Genomic DNA, 21,448 nt, shown 5'->3' with positions numbered 1-21,448 from the left:
CTAACCCTTTAAACACAAAGTAAAAGCTAAACACAAAGTGGCTCTTTCAATATATTTGTCATGCGTAAACAAATCTCTCATTTCTACAACTATGAAACTGGCACAGAGCAAGATGGCAGAGCATTGAAAAATGCTGCAGGGGATGTTAATATTTGTATTTTGAGAACACATGAATTAAAAAAAATTATGTGTGTGGATCAGTCATTTATAATAAACTGCAATATTCCATAAAAAAATATGTGAAGTGCCAGTTTTTATTTCATGATGAATTTAAGTGTCCATTAGATCCATTCGGTGTTACTTTTGTTTGTTTTTATCTATAAAAAAAGGTTTTCAGTAATAGGGGTTTTAAAAGTTATTTACCACTTTAATTAAAAAAGAATTATATCAACAAATAAATATTTTTCAGCAGCTTGGTGGAATGAGTGGTTTGTTGGTTTAAAAAAAAAAAAAAAAATACATTTTTGTATAAGTTGATCATGTTGCATGTTTTTATGTAGATATTATTATTATTTTACCCTTGTCCCAGACCCAGACTTTCAATCTTACAATATGAAAATCCATCATAATAAAATATTACATTTTTATGATTATGTAAACAAGGAGTAAAATAATCAATGTCAGTATTTATTTGTGAAAATAATTTAATTGTTCCCACAGTAGTGGTGTCATTTCCATCACAACAAAGGATGCATTTAGTAGCAACACTTCAGAAAATCCTTTGTCATCTTGATTTATGTAGAATTATGTTATAATTAAATATATTTTTCTTCAGAATATTACAGAAAGCACATAAGCCAAAACACTTGGTCAGTATGAACATTACACAGTGTACTTTGAGAAAAACTGATTTAGGCAGCTGAAGAATTACATAATAAAATACTAACTCCAACAGCTTTTGGACACTGAGAACATAAAAATAAAAATCCTGAACCATCTGTTTACTTCCTAACGGATTTAACCCCGTCATTGGGCATGCGTGGATGACACGACATCTGTCACTCAGTAAGGGGCACGTGGGCCGTTTGAATAGAGACCAGATGTTAGTTTTTCAACCCATGATGTCTGAGCTCAACAATACAGGGGCGCTTGAATACAGTGACCTCTCTGACTATGAGAAGAAGACCCCGCGGTCAAAGCCTTTGTTAAACAAAGCGGCTAGCTCTCTGTAATACTACATTATAGTTTCTGTATTATCCTCAGAGTCCTTACACATAAGCCCTGTCTCTTCTGAACTTTGGAAAGTAGGTAAAGACATTATATATAAAAATTTTTAAATGTGAAAATCACAGAAATACATAACATATCAAAAGAGCACAAAAGACAAATATTGAACAAAGTTAAAAAAGTAAAAAAATTACACAAAATGTAACATTTTGTCATGATGAAAAATGAAAGGTTCCTTACAACAGACTGATATGTTTGTAACAGGATATGATAACTTACAGGATGATATGTTTTCTAAGTGTTTGTGTTCAAAGGTTTTGACATTTTATTAAAGGAATTAAAAAGGGACTTTATATCAGAGGAGAACATTCTAAAATTGGGATTACGGTGAATGGTTCTGGCTTTGTGAAGATGAAATTTATACATAACCATTACAGTAGGAGTCATTAGAAAGAATTGACAATCACTGGTGTTGCAAGGTTAACTGGGCCCCTGTTGTTCCATTATTAGGCTGTCCTCCTGGCCCCATGTACAGTCCCAGTCTCGATGACTCGATCCATGAATTTTGAGTAAAAAATAAGAATAATTGGGAGAAAGTTAATGGCTCCCTAATTTTTTTTTGTACGTATTGTGGGCAACGTGTGTGTGTGTGTGTGTGTGTGTGTGTGTGTGTGTGTGTGTGTGTGTGTGTGTGTGTGTGTGTGTGTGTGTGTGTGTGTGTGTGTGTGTGTGTGTGTGTGTGTGTGTGTGTGTGTGTGAGAGAGAGAGAGAGAGAGAGAGAGAGTTGTTCAGAGGGGGAAGGGCTGGTTTGTGGTGGTAAATACCCGGCTGTAACAACACACAAGCGATCGGAAAGGCAAAAATTTCGCAAGTAGATTTCAGTCAGAGCAGCAAACGATCATGCTATTGATTAAGCCTGATGTCTAGTTTTATTTTCACTATTTGGTTTGGTCAGATTTCTGTTAGCGACATCATGCAGTAGATCAGTGTGTGGCTATATTTGTCTGGATTAGGGCTATTTGACACCTTTAAACTCTTGGAATTAGCGCTTTCACGTTGGATCATCGATAGATTAGTGTTGATCTCGTCTCAGGCTTTTAAGGACACTTTGTGCTATGTTTTAAAGGAGCTCGTGTGCTAAACAAAAGCGCTAGCACAACCGGCTAGTCAACACTGGTGCATTTAGTCAGTTTATATCGAAATCTTATCAATGATGGACATCGGAAAGGATTTAGCTGCTTTACTAATTAGATAAATGTGCATTTCACCCCAGAGGTTCATTAAATGAATCAATGGGTTTTATAGTAGTAGGTTAGATTAGAGGTGTAGGTTGACATTAGCATTACCCTGTTAGCATTAGCGACTCCTTTGTTGGGAAGACTGATTGTGATTTCACTCACTTTGCTTTTCCGTTGAGGGAAATTATCGCTTTTATTCAAACTTATTAATGATTTTATTATTTATACATTATTATAGTTTATCTAAGACGTTCGTTTTTCCGTAACATAAGTGTTATATCAAGATAGAAGTAGGAAACGAAAAGAAATGTTGAACAGCTAGTGTCTCTGGCAATAACTTACTCCTCAAAAGAACACACATTGGATTGTGTATAAATAGCGATACTAAAACTACAGAGTAGCACATTTTATAATTTAAAGCTATTATGGCCTACATTTTGAACCTAAACAAGATCTGTTTGCTATGGACACATCTACTCTTCATGTTTATGGGTAAGACACTTCTCTACCGTTTATTGATTTATATAATATATAGACTACATGTTTATTCTATTTCTCTACTTACAAATCTCCCTGTATGTGTTTTTCTCACGCTATATTTTGTTATGCTAAAATAGCATTAATGTACTAGTAAAATGCAGTAGGCGATTTCTTACATGCTCGGTTACAAACTAGTGGTGTGATATTGCAGTGTTGCTGCTATGGGAAAAGTGTGCTGCTTTTCATTCACATACATTGAGGTTTCTCTAATGGTTAAATTGGGTTTGATTTAATTACTGCCATAGAAACTCTGACACGCTTTAAACATGTAACGTTAGAGTGAATGTGATGACATGGCTTGTGTTTGAGATCAGATCCGGGTGAATGAAGGGAACAAAGACTTCTATTGTTTACAGCATGCTGTCTGTCCATCTCTGTGATTGAATCCCATCATCTTGACTGAAAACAAAACAAATTAATCCTGTTTCCCTTCATTCTCTCGTTTTATTTCACATCCACCTATCTCTTTATTTCCCCTGATGAGAGATTTTCAAACATTTACATCTCGTGTTTGAGGGGATTTTTTTTTCTTTTCTTTCTTTTCCTCTTTCACTTTTGATTATGTTCAGAGGATTCCTGTTTTCTAACTTTCTATGTAAAACAGATCAGGGGTGTTTTTTAATGTGCAACATTAGATGGAATGGTACAGCTAGTTAAATGTAACTGAATGGCAGCTATATATGCACATGAATGAATTTGCACATACTTTTCAATGAATCTCAACTCATTTTTGAAATTGATACAACTGAGCCCTGGCCATCCTTAATCTTGCAGTAATACTTTACAGTAAGGTCTAATTTGTTAACATTAGTTAGCCTAATGCATTAACTAACATTAACAATGAGCAATACATTTTTACAGCATTTATTAACCATTGTTAATTATAGTTTATAAAGTTCTTATTCATGTTAGTTCTCAGTGAATTAACAACTAGCCTAATGTTAACAGATGCAACATTTGATGGTAAAAAAAAAAGAAAAGATTATAAATGTTGAGTAACTAAATATAATAAATGCTGTAGAAGTCTTGTTCATTGTTAGTTCATGTTAACTAATGTTGACAAATTAAACCTTATTGTAAAGTGTTCTTACAGTTGGCGTTGCACTATTTTATTACTTGATAGATAAATCCGTTTAAAGTTTAATTGTTAACCACACTCTAGTTATTCAAAATTGCTTGTAAAGTGTCATAAAGACTGGTCCATCTGTTCCAGTTGTCAAATTTGTTGCTGGGGATCTTACAACTGACCTATTGATATAGGCAAGCTAAAATATCCACCGCATCCATCAGTTGTTGTACATTTGTTGTATAGCAGCGGCCTGGTTTGCATGCCTGTGTTTGAATGTGGACTGTTTCTCCTTTGCTTTGCTCCCATCATGCCCTCAGCTGCTGTAAGCCAACAGACATAAGTGTGGGAAACCCCAACAGATGATGTTTTGCAAGCTCAAACAATGAGGGCTCTTCGGGGCTTACCTTGGTTTTTTTTTGTGTGTTCATGCATACAGAAAAGTATATTGTAAATAGTATGTCTACAGTATATTGCAGAAGAGTAGGATGCTTTTGTACAAAGCCAGAGATTTAATTGCTAAACCCCAAAGTTATCTAAAAATCCTCTTGTCTGGCTTTTAGATCGTACTAGTTGCATCTGATCAGTTTGTATTGGTGTTGGATTTTGGCTCAAGTGGAAGGTACTACAACGTGCCAAAATACTCAGTAATCACTCATTTAAGTCTATATATTAGATTGCAATGTTTTAAAGCATTTAAAAATGTGAACAAGCAAGTGATTCACTCTGGGATGAAAAACCTGGCTAAGTTTTGGTAAGCATTGGCCAACAAATTCAATTTTACTCCACTGAATGAAGAATGGAGGGAGTTTCCCATGATATTGTGAGAGAAACATACTGACAGGAAAATTCTTATATAAATTAGATACAGCAGTAACACCCAGTCTGCCAATTTTGAAGAGAAGTCTAAATTGTGATTACTTTTCCTTTGCTTCCTTTCCATTCTGATTTTGAAGTAAAGCATTGTCTTGTCTTCAGAATTACTGTGGGTGTTTGAACCAAATTTCTCTTTGTTGCTTGAAATGTGGGTAGCATTCTGGGTCAGTCTGTTGCTCACAAATGCGCCGTTTTAAAATTGGTTTGATTCCACATTGTTCCTAGTGGATCAAATTTAGACTGTTTTTTAAAGCTCTGCTGCACACTAGATTGAGTTTGAAGGATCATGTCTTTTTGCACCCTTTAGGTTTTCATCTACACATATTGATTTCTGCAGCATCATATGGTATATCTATATATGAATATCTGTTTTTTTCTTTTGTTTTTTTTACAGAAAATGCAGTTTCTTCGGAGCACAGCGAGAATGTATATGTTTCAGGGATGTCTAACGGTAAAGTCTTGAGTTCTGTTTTGGTTTACATACCCAGGTTATAGATCTTGTTCAGAGCAAAATAGACACTTAATGAGGTTAAACTCTGTGGGTGTCTGATATCCAAAACATTTTTTCAGAGTCCTCAAACATAGCTTATAGGGAGCTGTGTCTTTGCAGATCACTTTCTTTTACAGGAATGTAAGGCTCTTGATATTTAGCCCAGATTAGTCTGCTTACCCACATGTTACCTCTTGCCTGGCTAACTTTTAACTGCTACTCTTTCATCCACCCCATTTCATTAGTAGGCCAGCTTTATTTCTAGCATTTTTTTTTAAGGGTGAATTTGGGAACCCACCTTTTTAGGTTATATTGCACATGTATTTAACAATTTACTGTTTTGGTGTTCATATTTCAGTGAGCTATATGTAGAAATCATATACACTCTTTTTTTTTTTTAATGACTCTGCCTTGAAGTCTAAAGCATCATCTCATAATTGTATTGAAGGCTAGAATGCATTTCAACATGCTGTTGGAAACATTTATTCTGAATGAAGTCTATTAAACAAATATTGAATTCCCTAATAAAAAAGGACAAAATGGTTTAAGCTAACTAAAAATGAACTTTTAGACTAAATATTTGTGGTATATTTTTATCCTTTTTTTCTTGAAATCAATTATGAAATGGTCTGCCTGCTTTACATGAAGAGAGCTTTTTGTGTGGAGCATATGCAATGTAGCATGTCCAAATAAGAAGGCTAATTTACAAGGTTTATTATTGGTTAAGATGCAGTGAAGTAATCAAGACGGCTCACTTGGTTTTGGACAGTGCTATTGTGTATTAATCACCCATTATGTGTTGAAATCTGTGTACAGGATCCTAATCTTTGTTTTTGTGGTCTTCTCCAGCCTGTGGAGATGTAGCGGAGCAGATAAGGGCGTCCAGTGGAGTGATCACCAGCCCTGGTTGGCCCTTTGAATACCCTTCTCGCATCAACTGCAGCTGGAACATCAGGGCCAACCCTGGAGAGATCATCACCATCAGGTAACACCTCACCACAATACTGCAATATTTGCCATTCCATGATCAAAAGCAGGCCAAGAATAAAGATGGTGCTCACAGTTTGCCTAAATTACAGGCTACAGACCATAGGCACTATAAATTCCTTCAGTGGTGGTGGAGTCTGGTACTCTGTACCAATTCAAGCTAACATGTTTTCATAGTAACTGCTCTTGCTGAAGCAATCTGCCTCTTTAGATACAGATGAAAAATGGTGGTCGACTGATATATCGCCAAAGCTGATATTTGGCCTTCATTAGTTTATCGTCTCTGTTTAACAGTTCTTTCTACTACGTTATTAATTGAACTGTAGTTCACCCAAAAAAGAAAATTCTGTCATTAATTACTCACCCTCATGTCTTTCCAAACCCGTAAAAGGGGTTTCACACCAAACTAGAATTGCAGCGTCGCGTCTAGGACAACTCGAGGTATCGCACACCGGACGTGCACATTCTTGGACATTCTATGCCCAGCAATATTGTTATGTTTAAGGACATTATGAAACTAAGATAATGTCTGTACTATGTTATGATTGTACTGTACAATTAAATGCAACCGTTGCTGAATCTACAGTCTGAACACTTTACCTCAGGGCGTACGTTAACTGAATTAATTGAGAATCTCACCTGAAAATCCGATAACATCAGCAATCTTCATCCATGCAGCTGATTTCTGTAAATGAATGTAAAACTAAATGTATCTTGCAGCAAAGGGTGAAGTCAGTATGTACATTAATGACGATTTGAGACAAATATAATTAAAATGTAATATAAAACCATGTAAATGGCGCTCTGTGGCACTGCAGGATTTTGAACAGGGTCCTGGGTCATTGCTGGGCGTCGCAGACAGACGCAGAATGTCACTACCTGTGTGTGTGTGTACACTCATAAAACATAATGTGTTAGAATTTTAAAGTCTTGACGCAGCGCTGCACTTCTCGTCCGGTGTGAAACCCCCTTAAGACTTTTGAGTAGCAGTTTACTTAAAGCCATTATGTATAATGCATTATAAAAGTATTTTCAATGCATTAATTATGCCTTGTAATTCACCTTATAATGTATGGTCTCATGAATACCAGTAACCACAGGTATAATACATTATAATACTTATCTAATCATTAAACACTCTGAGAGCTTTCTGACCCTTTATTGACAGCCTATGCAACTACCACTTTCAAGCCCCAGAAAGGTAGTTAAGACATCATAAAATTAATCCGTGTGACTCCAGTGGTTTAACCTCAATTTTATTAACCGAAGTGAGTGCTTTGTGCAAAAACAACAACAATAATTTGCCACTTTATTTACAAAATATTAATTTCCATCCCGTAAGACTTTCGTTTATCTTTGGTACACAAAATATATTTTTTAATGAAATCTGAGAGCTTTCTGTCCCTCCATTGACAGCCTATGCAACTACCACTTTCAAGCCCTAGAAAGGAAGTAAAGACATCATAAAAGTAATCTATATGACTCCAGTGATTTATCCTCAATTTTATGAAGTGATGCAAGGGCTTTGTTTGCTTAAAAAACAACACTATTTAGAAATGATTCATCTCCAAACAAACGTCCACGCAACAACGTCTGCTCGTGCGTCAACAAAACGCACAAAAAAGATCTTCATTTGTGTACTGAAGATGAACGAAGGTCTTATGGGTTTGGAACAACATGAGGGTGAGTAATTAATGACAGAATTGTCATTTTTGTTTGAACTAACCCTTTAAGCATAGTAAACGGTATACAAAATATTATAGCAATTTATGCTATTTGCCTATATAATTTCTTTTATATTATTAGTAAAAGGACAGCAAACACTATAATACTTTCTCATTTACCATGAGCATGCATTAAATACGCATTTATATAATTTACAAATCTTTGAATATCTAAAACTTTTCACTGCGCAAAGACTGTGTGATCTTCTGAAGTGTGCATTTGAAACCTGCATACAAACGTGTTACTCTGTTCTTGACAGTCAGTCTGTGTGAATTGAATTGAGCTGTCACTGGAGGCGCACGATCGACAAACTTGAAACCCTTGATTTCAAACTATGCTGTCATTTTTCACTGTGCTGTATGTAAAGTGTAAAGAAAAATATCGGTTGACCACTAATTAAAAACATTGGGTATTTGTTTGTTTTTATCCTTGTCATTTTTAAAGCAATGCAGTGTCTCTTGGAATTTTCATAGGGATAGGATTGTATTTTGAGTGCTGGTTCAAAGGAGTGAGTTTCAATATAAATTATTTATTTTTTCAGTTACTGCCACCTCAAACAAACTCCTTTGAAATGGTTCTTTATTTCTATTTTTATGTTCTGCATCTGCTCTATTCTTGTACAGCCTGTTTGCCTCAACTAGAGCATTTGTTTGTGTCTTTATCTGAGAATGGTGTCCATGGTTACTGGCACAGAAATAGACCCAATTGGTATTTCTTCCCACAGGATGTGATTTTTGTGGTAAACACAGAAACTCACTAATTTTGCCAATGGAAGCGGTCTTATAGAGATGCTATTGGTCCAGGTTTCAGTAGGGCTGAATAAAAAAAAAAGTTTTTTTTTTTTTTTTACAAATGATATATATATTAGTAGGGCTGCACAATTTGGCCCAACATTTTGTGCTTGTATATTAATATGACTAATAATAATAAATTATGATTATTTATTATTGCTCAGTAATATTTCTTATTTTATTAAATATTTTTATTATTACAATAAAATTTATTTAATAAAAAAAAGAGTTATTTAAGAATAAATATAACAATATAATAATACAAATATTTTACAGAAAACGTATTTTACGAAAAACTGCAGGGTTACCTGTTAACATGCAGGGAGCATATGACTATGAATCATTAGAGAGGTCTAAGGATTTATTATAAAATATTATATTATTATAAAAATCTGTGACAATTTCTTAATTTTTGTCAGGAGGAGTCCATGTCTTTAATATGAAATATGAGCCTTTTATGCATCCACTGTGGGGGAAAAAAACTCCTGTACACTAGAGAAAATATGGATTATTATATACATTTCTTTAGAGAGAAGTATTATTTTTCCTAAACACGCTCCTGTTTCATTCATCCTGGAAGCCAGGGGGCGCCCTCGAGCAGAAACTCCACATTTGCCTCAGAGAAGTAATATAATGACATTTTCAGGAAATCCCTAATTTAAAGCTAGCACTGTAGCTGAATAAAAAGAAGATAGAAACTCTTTGACTGATTAAACATGAAGACAATAAACACATGACTGCATCATTATATGGTGTATTTGAGTCCTTCAAGCCTTCTCTGGTATTTTCATAATAAAGTATATTTATAATGCATTGCTAATCGACATAGCCTTTATCACTGTATAGAATTCTATAAAATAATATATTGTCTGCCTTGTTCTGTGATAAGAAGCCACATCAGATCACAAAAGGAAATTTCAAGCACTCAACTGATGATATGAATTGAGTAAAACATGTTATTAAATGTTGCCTTTTGTTGGACAACAGGTATATATATTATTGTGCACATACCTGACATTCCTTTACTTAAAATTGGTTGTACTTTTAGTTTTCAGGACTTTGAAATTCAGAGCTCGCATCGATGTGGTTTAGACTGGATCTCTATTGGCACCTACAAGAACCTGGATGGGTACCGGGCCTGTGGCTCGTCTATTCCTGCCCCATACATCTCCTCTCAGGATCACGTGTGGATCAAGTTCCATTCTGATGACAGCATGACTGGAAAGGGCTTTAGGCTCTCTTACATAACAGGTAGACTTGCTATTTATATCCCTTTAGATTCAACTGCATCATAGAGGATACAGTTACGTAGATGTCTTAAACACTGTCTGGCACTGCCATTCAACACTTGTACACTTGTGAAACAATTTTCACTCTCTCTCTCAGAGGCCGCATTTACATTGCAGGTCTTGATGGTCAATTTCGATTTGTTGACTATATACGATTTTTTTTACGACCAGCTTATATATTTTTAAAGTGACCCATATCCGATTTTTCTTGCATTTGCTCAAACTTAAGTTTTGAACAACTCCTAACCTATAATTTCCACTCGACCAATTTTAAAATGGGATTAGATCTCAGATTTGCATTGAATAAGGGAAATAAGTCCTGTCTAGAGACCAGAATATAATAGACAGTTTAAGGTTTTAGCTATTTAGATTTCATGCTGAATATAGATCACAGACTTCCCCTTGGCTGTTGCACAATAAACTTCCTCTGAAACAAATCTTCCAAAAATGTATAAATCAAACATTACTGCTAATGCCTATGTCTATCCAAAAGGGTAAAATCTGTTTGTAATTGTTAGGTAAATCGGAAGAAGCCAGTTGCAAGCCTGACCAATTCCACTGTGCTAATGGGAAGTGTATCCCGGAGTCATGGAAGTGTAATACCATGGATGAATGTGGCGATAACTCAGACGAGGAGCTTTGTGTACAGCCAAACCCCTCCGCATTCTTCTCCTTCCAGCCCTGCGCTTTTAACCAATTCCCTTGTCTCTCACGCTACACCCGTGTTTACACCTGTCTGCCAGAGTCCCTCAAATGTGACGGTAGCATTGACTGTCAAGACTTGGGCGATGAGATCGACTGTGACGTGCCCACCTGTGGCGAATGGCTGCACAATTTCTACGGTACTTTCAGCTCACCCAACTATCCTGACTTCTATCCACCTGGTAGCAACTGCACCTGGCTGATCGACACTGGTGACCACCGTAAGGTTATCTTACGCTTTATGGACTTCAAACTGGATGGCACAGGTTACGGCGATTATGTTAAAGTCTACGATGGATTAGAAGAGAACCCCAGGCGTCTGTTGCGTGTGTTGACTGCATTTGACTCTCGAGCCCCTGTAGCGGTGGTGTCATCTTCAGGACAACTTCGGATACACTTTTATGCTGACAAAATCAATGCGGCTCGAGGCTTTAATGTTACGTATCAAGTAGATGGCTTTTGCTTGCCATGGGAAATCCCATGTGGAGGGAATTGGGGTTGCTACACTGAACAACAGCGCTGTGACGGCTACTGGCACTGTCCCAATGGCAGGGACGAGCTCAACTGCAGCAACTGCCAGGAAGATGAGTTCCCATGCTCACGAAACGGTGCCTGCTACCCACGTTCTGACCGGTGCAACTACCAGAACCGTTGCCCAAACGGCTCAGATGAGAAGAACTGCTTTTTCTGCCAGCCTGGAAACTTCCACTGCAAGAACAACCGCTGTGTTTTTGAAAGCTGGGTGTGTGACGCGCAAGATGACTGTGGGGATGGAAGTGATGAAGAAAGCTGCCCAGTAATTGTACCCACACGAGTAATCACTGCCGCTGTTATCGGGAGTCTGATCTGCGGCCTGCTGCTGGTCATTGCTCTGGGCTGCACCTGCAAACTGTACTCACTCAGGATGTTTGAGCGCAGGTAAGTGAAGAAGTTTGTTGGGTAGATAGCCAGACTAAAGCTAAAATAGAAATTGATTGGCAGGGAAAATGATTTAGCAGCTTATTAGTGCATGCTTCTGTGACTGTTCTCTTGTCAATTACTAATTAATGGGTTGGTTGTTCTTCCAGGTCATTTGAGACTCAGCTGTCCAGAGTGGAAGCAGAGTTACTGAGAAGAGAAGCTCCTCCTTCATACGGGCAGCTGATTGCTCAAGGACTGATCCCCCCAGTGGAAGATTTTCCTGTCTGCTCTGGAAATCAGGTAAGAAGACTCCATAATTATGTACTTAAAGCCCGTGTACAAAGAACAATAACTATATTAGCACACACACCAACTTTTGCGCTGCAGTTTTGTCATTTGTCACTTTTAATGCTCTAGCTTGGTGGATTCTGATTGTTTTTTTTATAGTTTATCAGCTGGAAAAAGAAAGTGATTCCAAATAATGTTCCCGTCCCTTGTGTCATGTGGAATTCCCTTTTCTCATAGAATTAGAACAATTATTAAAACTTTATGGTTATCATTATAGTTATCGTCCTTGGTGTGAACGGATCTTTAGTCTTTGGATCGAGACAAAAAGGACTTCTGGTTGTTCGCCCTCCATGTTTGGGCAGAAACTACAAAGTCTAGTCATGTCCAAAAGCAAAGTTTTCCAAAAGCTTTCTCTATAATAGGCTTGGTAAATTCGCACAAAGGTGCTATCTGACTGATCTCGAGACGTTCCCAGACAATAGAAAGTATGATGTTTGACCTGCGTGTAATGGATGACATCAGGTTACGTGGCTTGGCGCTTGCTTTTTTCCCCAAGGAGCACATGTGCTTGTGAGTTGGGAAATTTAGGAGCGCATTAAAAAGCTTTTGGGGCATAATGCAAATGTATTAAATATGCGTTTTACCTTAATAAAGGGAAACAAGGATGCATTTACAAGCAAAATGATGTATATTAGACATGTCACAATAATTGCTAAAGCTTTTATCATAGTATGTGGTATTATCACAGTAATGAATTGTTACAAAAAAGTGGTTTAATAACTTTGTTTTTCTTCTAGCAAAAAAAAAAAAAAAACCCTCAATTGAACATTTAAATATAATAAAACAAAACACAAAAAATGTATTAAACAAATCTTTCCAACAGATTAAAGTGCACTTTTTTTATAAAGAACATTAGCACTTTACTATAAGGTCTCATTAGTTAGCATTAGTTAATGCATTAACTAATGTTAAAAATGAGAATTAGCATTTGTTACAGTATTCTTTGTTAACGTTAATTAATAAAAATACAACTGTTCATTGTTAGCTCAGGTCCATTAAATAATATTAACAGATACAAATTTTGATTTTAATAATAATGTATTATTAAATGTTGAAATTAACTAAGATTAATACATGGTTTAGAAGTGTTTTTCATTGTTAATTCATGTTAACTAATGAAATAACGAATGCTAACTACTTATTGTACAGTGACAGTGTTACTGAACAGTGAAGAATCAGAACATTTTCAATCAATATCTAGGCCATGTTTTAGTCAAAATTAAAATGTAAAAAAAAATTAGGTTTGAAACTAAATAGGCCTACCTATTAAGGCCCTGTCCACACGGAGACGCGTTTCGCTGTATACGTATAATTTTTTTATCGTATTGGCGTTTCGTCCACACGGATCCGGCGTTTTCGAAGACTGAAACCGCTATTTTTTTAAACCGGGTCCCAAGGTGGATAAATCTGAAAACGCCGCCCTTGCGTTTTCGTGTGTACGGCCAATCCGTATATTTTGCGAAACGATGATGTCATCACACCAAGTGTCAACTAGTCAGACACCGTTAAGTCACAGCAACTACATTTATGGTTTTTCATATTGTTCAACAAAGTTCTTGATTAAAAAAGAAAAAAAGAAGCTACTGTGCCTAATATTATTGTTGTATACAGCGCGCAAGGTTTATGCGCGAGCTCCAAGTCTTCTTCTCCGTTTTTAGTGTATGTCTGAGGCAGAATTACAGCGCCACATACTGGTCTGGCATGTATACTACATCGTTTTGAGTCGGTTTCAGTGGTTTCGTGTGTACGCAGATATTTCTTGAGACGACGCCGTGTTTACGGAATTTTTTTTTTGAACGGGAAAAAAAAAAATCGGATAGGGAAAGCTCTGGCTTCGTGTGGATGTGGCCTAAGGCTTTAAGTATAAAGCATTTGGTGGTGCAATGAACAATGTTTTTTGAAACATTTAAATACTGTGTTAAGAAACAGAAAATAGCAGCTGCTTTGTTTATGGGATAACAGCTTTATGGGGTAAAGACCTCTTAAAATGATAACAAAGGTTTGTTTAGAGATTTTATTCACACTCGTGCTCAAATACATTTTACATTTTGCACAAATCTATTTTTAGTCGCAAATGCGAGTGAAATGTTTGCACTGTGGAGCCCTGAGTAACATTCCCTGTTGTTCTTACTTTCAGGCATCTGTTTTAGAAAACCTAAGACTGGCAGTTCGTTCTCAGCTGGGATTCACCTCAATCCGACTCCCCACCACAGGGCGCCATGGCAACATCTGGAGACGCCTGTTCAATTTCACACGTTCACGGCGATCTGGTTCTCTTGCACTGGTGTCTGCAGACACTGAAGAGGGTCCTGCCGGCAATCCCTCTGCACGCGAGCCGGAGAGGCTTGGCTCTCACCGTGGACTCTTGCCCTTGGACTCCGATGACACAGACACTGAAAGTGATCACCATCCCCGCAGGGATGTCCCTGGAGCTGTTGGAGGCCTGATGGCCCCACTACCACAGAAAACTCCCCCTACCACAGCTGTGGAAGCCATCGTCTCGGTGTCTGCCAGCTCTGCCCCACTGGTCAGCCGAGAGAGCAGCATCTCTGAGAGCATCTCAGAAAGTTCTGGAGTAACTGGACCTCTGTGTTCTACTACTACTACTTCTACAAGGAGCCCCTTCAGCAGTGCTTTAAGCCGGGTCACACGGAGCCTCCGGTGGATTCGTTTCTCTCTTGGTCGCTCAGGTGACGGAGGGTCAAGTGGCATTGGGCAGAATCACAGCCCTCTGCGGCAACTGGAGCAAGGAAGTGCGGGCTGTACTGGTGTCGGTATTAGGGGCGAGGATGAGGATGACGTGGAGCTCCTCATTCCTGTCTCAGACTCCGGCTCCCTGGACAGTGATGAGAGCTCCAGGCCCCTGCTGGAACAAGGCTTTGAGCAGGCTTTTGTGCCCCACCTAGCCCCCGCTGCCGTCTCTCTCAGAGGCCGGCTGGTGGGTAGGGACGGCCCTTGTGAACACTGTGGAATTGTCCATACGGCGCAGATCCCAGACGCTTGTCTGGAGGCGACGGCGAAAACAGAAACTAGTGATGATGAGTCACTGCTGCTCTGTTAAGAATTGCCCATATGACTCTAAAATGCCCCTGCTCACAGCTTGCCATTTCTGTTATCGCCCCCAAGTGGAGCGGAGGTTGAATGTCTTTTAGACAGGTGTCCTCTTATAAAACGAAGAGCTTCAGAAATCAGGTACTTTTAAAGACCAGTCTGTAAAGATCATACAGAGTACGAGAACTCCCCAATCCCACTGTCCCTTCCACTGTGCAATATTAGTATTCGTTGAGATGTTTACCAGGTCAAAGTCTATTTTTCTGAAGAGTCAAATTAAGCTCACGTTGAGTAGAGAGTGAGCCACTCTGCAGTTCTCAATATGGGAAAGCAGCACAAACAAATACATCTATCCTGGACAGTGTGGAACAACGAAAGACTGAACACATCCAAGCGCTCTGAGAGATTTGTTACCTAACCTTTAATTTATTTGTACATTTGATGTCAGACATTTGTTTTATTAAAGGAATGGTTGACCCAAAAAATTAAATGTCTACTCACTCACCCTCATGTTGTTCCAGACATACTATTTGTGGAGTTATTTTGAATGATGTCCTCAAAGCTTTTTCCTATACAGTGAATAGGGACTGGCTGTCAAGCTTTTATAACGATGATAAAACAGCACTTGCACATATGGCGTATCAAGGTACATTGTGTTAGATTTGGCATCAAATGTCATTGGTTGAGGGCAATTTTCAACGATTAACACAAAAGTCATGGAATTGTTTCAGGGTTCTTTTTTGTTCTTATTGTATGGAAAAGAGCAGCTTGGAGATTCTGCAAAGTTTTTCCCCCTTTTTTTTAGTGGTAACAAATGAGCAAATAACAGATTTTTAATTTTGAGTAAAATTATTCTTTTAACTGCTTGCAAAAATTGGGATATCAACCAAAATTTGGTACGGTTGTTCATTTCAGTGTGAGTTTGGTCCCTGCTGCAGTGGTACTATGTGCGTCACATGCGAATATGAGCGAGGGACATTTATTTATAACAGAGTATAATCTGAGAGGGAGCTACTATTTTTAAAGGATGTTGCATTGTATAACAGCCACTATTGTTTGTTGTATTTATTTTTTGTTACCGTTAACCTTTTGGTAACCTTACTGTTTTGGTACTGAGAATTGTGTGAGTGTGTATATTTATTATTGGTTTTCATTTTGATAGTGTTTACTTGAAAAGCATGTCCAGCTGTCTTGTGCTTATTTCTTTTTCCATTTCATAATGCGGTGTTAATATATCTATATAATTATATACATACACACATTCACAAACATGCTAAATATATAAATATATATATATATAAAGATAAAAAGAAAAATGTTTACTGCACCAAGAGAATAAAAGTGTTCATCCCACTTGTTTATGTTTGACTTCTTTTTCTCTCGTTTTTTATTTCTTTTCTTTTTTCTGAAGTGAGCAATAATGGTCATTGGATTTTGGTTTGTAGCAAAGAGGAAGCATTCTAAAAGTCGTCTTTGGAGAGAGAGGGGAAAAAACATGACTGTATTATTGCTGCTGTTTCCACTGAGTGGAGCCAAAAGCCAGTTTAATTTTGTAATATAGTCGTAGTTAATCTAATTAAAAAGCTAAACACATTTGTAGTTCTGTCAAATATTAAACCAATATCACCCCTAACCAAACCAATATCTGGATTTTAAAATACATATATAAATGAAAAGTCACATATTTGTCAAAAATAACATATTTGTCAAATAAATCAATTTTGGCAAAACTTTAAACAAGTTCAGGTATAGTTAGATACCATTTGCAATTATCATGCACTCTTTTTGCAAAACTCTAGTCTTAATACAATTCTGTCAATACTGACTAAAGCAAGATGCCATCTAGATGGACAGAGAAGAACATTTAGATATGACTAGACTGGAGCTTTTAAATAAACATAAGATTCAAATCGACCAAAATATTGCTAAGATATTTATAACTGGCCCCCTACCAAAAATAATGTGAAGGTAAGGGCGGGACTTTATCGTCTGTTTCGGACCACATCTGGCACATTTGTAATGATGATCTGGCCCACATGCTGCGTTGAATGATGGCACTTGGGAGGACCGCTCCTGTTAACCAGATCTGGGCCACAAGCAGGCCATAGCAATGCCACATGTGAGCCAAGAGCAAAGAAATAAACCAGAACTGGACCTTATCTGAGCCACAAAATCTGTGTATATGAAATATGGAGTAATCTCAGCCTCAATAAGCCTGTTAACAAGCAGAATCACTGAAGGAAAGAAGAGAACAGAAAAAGAGACGAGCAGAAACACAAAAAACTACAACTGACTTCCAGCCACAGCCTTAGATGAAATCAACTGAAGATAAAACAAGACATTAAGGGGCGGTTTCTCGGACCGAGATTAAGCCTAATCCTAAACTAAAATTGCCCTTTAAACCAGATTAACAGAAATCTGCTTTCTCAGTCAAGGCTTTAAATAGTCCTAGATTTAGTTTAGTCCAGAGTTTAATAAGCTGATTTCCTGGAGGAAGACTAGAGTTACTCCAGGACTAAATTGAGGCTTAAATTAAACCTACCAGGAGGCAGGTTTAACTTCAGATTAACATTGTGTTTCAAAGTGGACACGTGTATTACTTGGATACACAACACACACACAATTTAATGTATGTGTGTGTGTGTGTGTATATATATATATATATATATATATATATATATATATATATATATATATATATATATGAAGAGTTCAGATGCAAAAGCCTCTAAGTGCCATCTGAAATTTTCTTTAAGAATGATCATTTTTATCAAGCTCGTATATTTAAGTTCAGTAATTTCACCTAAATGGCAGTGAAAATTACCTATTAAATGTAATTTAAGTGAAATTACTGAAATTAAATATACAAGCTTGATAAAAATGATCATTCTAGAAGAAAATTTCAGATGGCACAGAGGCTTTTGCATTTGAACTCTTCATATATATATATATATATATATATATATATATATATATATATATATACTACCGTTCAAAAGTTTGGGGTCAGTAAGAATTTTAATGTTTTTAAAAGAAGTCTCTTCTGCTCACCAAGGCTGCATTTATTTGATAAAAAAATTCAATAATAAAGTAATATTGTGAAATATTATTCCAATTTAAGCTGTTTTCTATGTGAATATACAGTAAAATGTAATTTATTCCTGTGATCAAAGCTGAATTTTCAGCATCATTACTCCAGTATTCAGTGTCACATGATCCTTCACAAATCACTCTAATATGATGATTTGATGCTCAAGAAACATTCATTATTATTATCAATGTTGAAAACAGTTGTGTACAATTTTTTTTTCAAAATTATTTGATGAATAGAAAGTTCAAAAGAACAGTATTTATCTAAAATCTAAAGCTTTTGTAACATTAAACACTACCATTCAAAAGTTTGGGGTCAGTAAGAATTTTAATTTTATTTTTGGGGGAAAGAAATACAAATAAATCAATACTTTTATTCATCAAGGATGAGTTAAACTGATCAAAAGTTACAGTAAAGACATTCATAATGTTAGAAAATATTCTATTTTAAATAAATGCTGTTCTTTTGAACTTTCTATTCATTTTTTTTTATAATTTTGAACATTTGTACACAACTGTTTTCAACATTGATAATAATAATGAATGTTTCTTGAGCATCAAATCATCATATTAGAATGATTTCTGAAGGATCATGTGACACTGAAGACTGGAGTAATGATGCTGAAAATTCAGCTTTGATCACAGGAATAAATTACAGTTTAAATATATATTAAAATAGAAAACAGTCATTTTAAATTTCACAATATTACTGTTTTTTGTATTGTTTTTATCAAATAAATGCAGCCTTGGTGAGCAGAAGATACTTCTTTTAAAAACATTAACAATCTTACTGACCCCAAACTTTTGAACGGTAGTTTGTATATATTACAAACAGACTTCCAGCATTTATTTTCTTTTATTCCATAGCTGGTGTGAGCAGTTTATTTAGCTTGCTTAAAATAATTTTCTCTTGTTTAGTACATTTTTTTATTGCAGTCTTTTTCTGATTCCATTGTTTCCTTGGATTTGCTTCTCAGTTCCATGCAATTTTAAGCTTTTCTTGGTTCATTCCATGTTTTACAGGCAACCTCTATCATGCTAATTCAGATTAGCACAGTTGGTTTTAAATTAATCTGGTTTATTTTAGTTCAGGACTCCATAGTCCAGGTGTAACCAATCCGTACTTAATCTGTGTTACAGAAAGCCATTTTTTAAGACACGATTAACTATTCTTGATTAAGTCCTACTCCTGGCTTAATTTAAACCCTGTCCGGGAAACCGCCCCAATATCTCTCATGATCTCAGCAGAGGAGGATTAAATAACTCCACAAACAGCATTACAAGTAGGGCTGTCACGATGTTCGATTTTTCACACCACAGTTATTGTGGCCAAAAGAATTCACGATATCGATATATCGCGATATCTATAGAATCTATTTCGGGTAGTTATCAGTCAAATTCATTTTTACTTTGTTTATATAGTTTTTCTTTTTTACCCAACAAACATAATGTCACGTTTCTGTTCTGTCTGAGTGTTTGTGTCTCTGATCACATGTCTTCCTTTGTTCTGTTTTCCCGCCACTCCTTGGTTTCCACAGCAACTGTCATTTAGTTCATCTGTCACACCTGGTTCCTCGTTAGTCTTGTCAGCTGTGTCTTGTTTCCCTGATCTGTTCTCCCTTGTATTTAAGCCCTGAGTGTTTCAGTCTTCAGGGTCGGTTCTACGTTATTAGTAAGGTGTTTAGTGTGAATTTTCCTGCCTGTCTGTATCTGTGAGTTCTATTGAAGTAAATCGTTTGTATGGAAGCCTTTGGACTTTGAGTCTCCTTCAACCTGCACTACACCCGTGACACATAAGGATACTGATAGACAAGGCACATGCATTTTTTACTTCTTGCGTACTCAATCTATGGCAAATTCTTGTGAAGGAAGACAAGCATGTGAAGTTTATCTGGTTTCAAACTGAAGCAAAACACTGTCTGAAGGTTTCCTGAATAACTGAAAAGCTCTTAAACCTATTGTTGCACCGGCGCCAATAAAGTCATGCAGATAGCAGATTTGAATAAAAAAATCAAGTGCAAATACAAATACAAAAATAAGATGAGTAAAGAAAACGGGGTTCTTAATTTTAATAATCACCCTTTATTAATATATGAACACAGAAACCCCCTGTTAACAGTTAATGTCACGTTTCCCATTCCATGACTAGTAAAATAATAGCCGCGTCGCGTCGACAACTCGAGGTATCGCACACGCACGCGCGTCTCAGTTTATGGCCAGCAATATCATTGTTTAAGGACATTATGGAATTGAGATAATGTCTGTACTATGTTATGATTACACTGTACAATTAAATAATAGTTGCTGAGTCTGTGATCTTAACACTTTACCTCAGAGTGTCCGTTAACTGAATGAATTGAGAATATCACCTGAAAATCCGATAACATCAGCAATTTTCATTCAAGCAGCTGATTTCTGTAAATTAATGTAAAATTAAATGTATATTGCAGCACAGTGTGAAATTATTTACGATGATTTGAGACAAATATAATGTAAATTTAATATAAAACGATGTAAATGACGCTCTGTGTCGCGGCAGGATTTTGAACATGGTCCTGAGCCGTTGCTGGGCGTCGCGGCCGCCGGTGTGTGTAGCCTACACTCATAGAGAATGTGTTCGAATTTTAAAGACGTGGCGCTGCGCTTCTCGTCCGGTGTGCGACCACCTTCAAGGTGCTGTTTTCTTTGAAGCCGAAGAACTCTGTTCTTAATACTGGCGAGCTTACTTTTTTCGGGTGTGGACAGAGTGTTCCACTCTAGCTGCGCGGGCGCGGACGAGCGCTGCATCGTCTTCTTATTTGACAGGTGTCAGCGGGTGCAATACTGCCACCTGAGAGGTCAACCAGGTACTGGCGCTGGAGTTACGTGTCATGTTATCATAAGAGTCCTATTCATTTTAAACATTGTGGTTATCGCCAATACCGGTATATTGTCACACTCTAAATTAACACGATGTCGATATTTCATGCTTTGAATATCACGATTATCGTCAACACCGGTATATTGTGACACCCCTAATTACAAGCCTCACTTATTACTAACCAGATTGACTTTATTTCTGTCATACATCTACAGAAGTTCTTATTGAGAATTAACAGTGGTTTAACTCTAATGTTTAATTTGAAGTCACCATAACAGTGATTAGTGTTCCCATTAGTTGGGCTCTTAACTCTTATTATTATATCTTT

At 36.8% G+C, this 21,448-nt stretch overlaps 1 protein-coding gene across 1 annotated transcript; it reads left to right on the top strand.

Moving 5' to 3' along the window:
* Positions 1–1,951: 1,951 nt before the first annotated feature.
* lrp12 (low density lipoprotein receptor-related protein 12) lies at positions 1,952–16,523 on the top strand. Its single transcript, XM_082186720.1, has 7 exons — positions 1,952–2,897; positions 5,282–5,338; positions 6,227–6,362; positions 9,929–10,131; positions 10,688–11,789; positions 11,939–12,071; positions 14,257–16,523. The coding sequence occupies exons 1-7, from the start codon at positions 2,831–2,833 to the stop codon at positions 15,178–15,180; spliced, it is 2,622 nt and encodes an 873-aa protein (XP_082042846.1). The 5' UTR covers positions 1,952–2,830; the 3' UTR covers positions 15,181–16,523.
* The last annotated feature ends 4,925 nt before the right edge of the window (positions 16,524–21,448 follow it).

Source organism: Leuciscus leuciscus, assembly GCF_965113295.1.
Source record: "Leuciscus leuciscus genome assembly, chromosome: 12".
In the NCBI taxonomy this organism is placed as follows: domain Eukaryota; kingdom Metazoa; phylum Chordata; class Actinopteri; order Cypriniformes; family Leuciscidae; genus Leuciscus; species Leuciscus leuciscus.
This window is presented reverse-complemented; position numbering and strand designations above follow the sequence as displayed.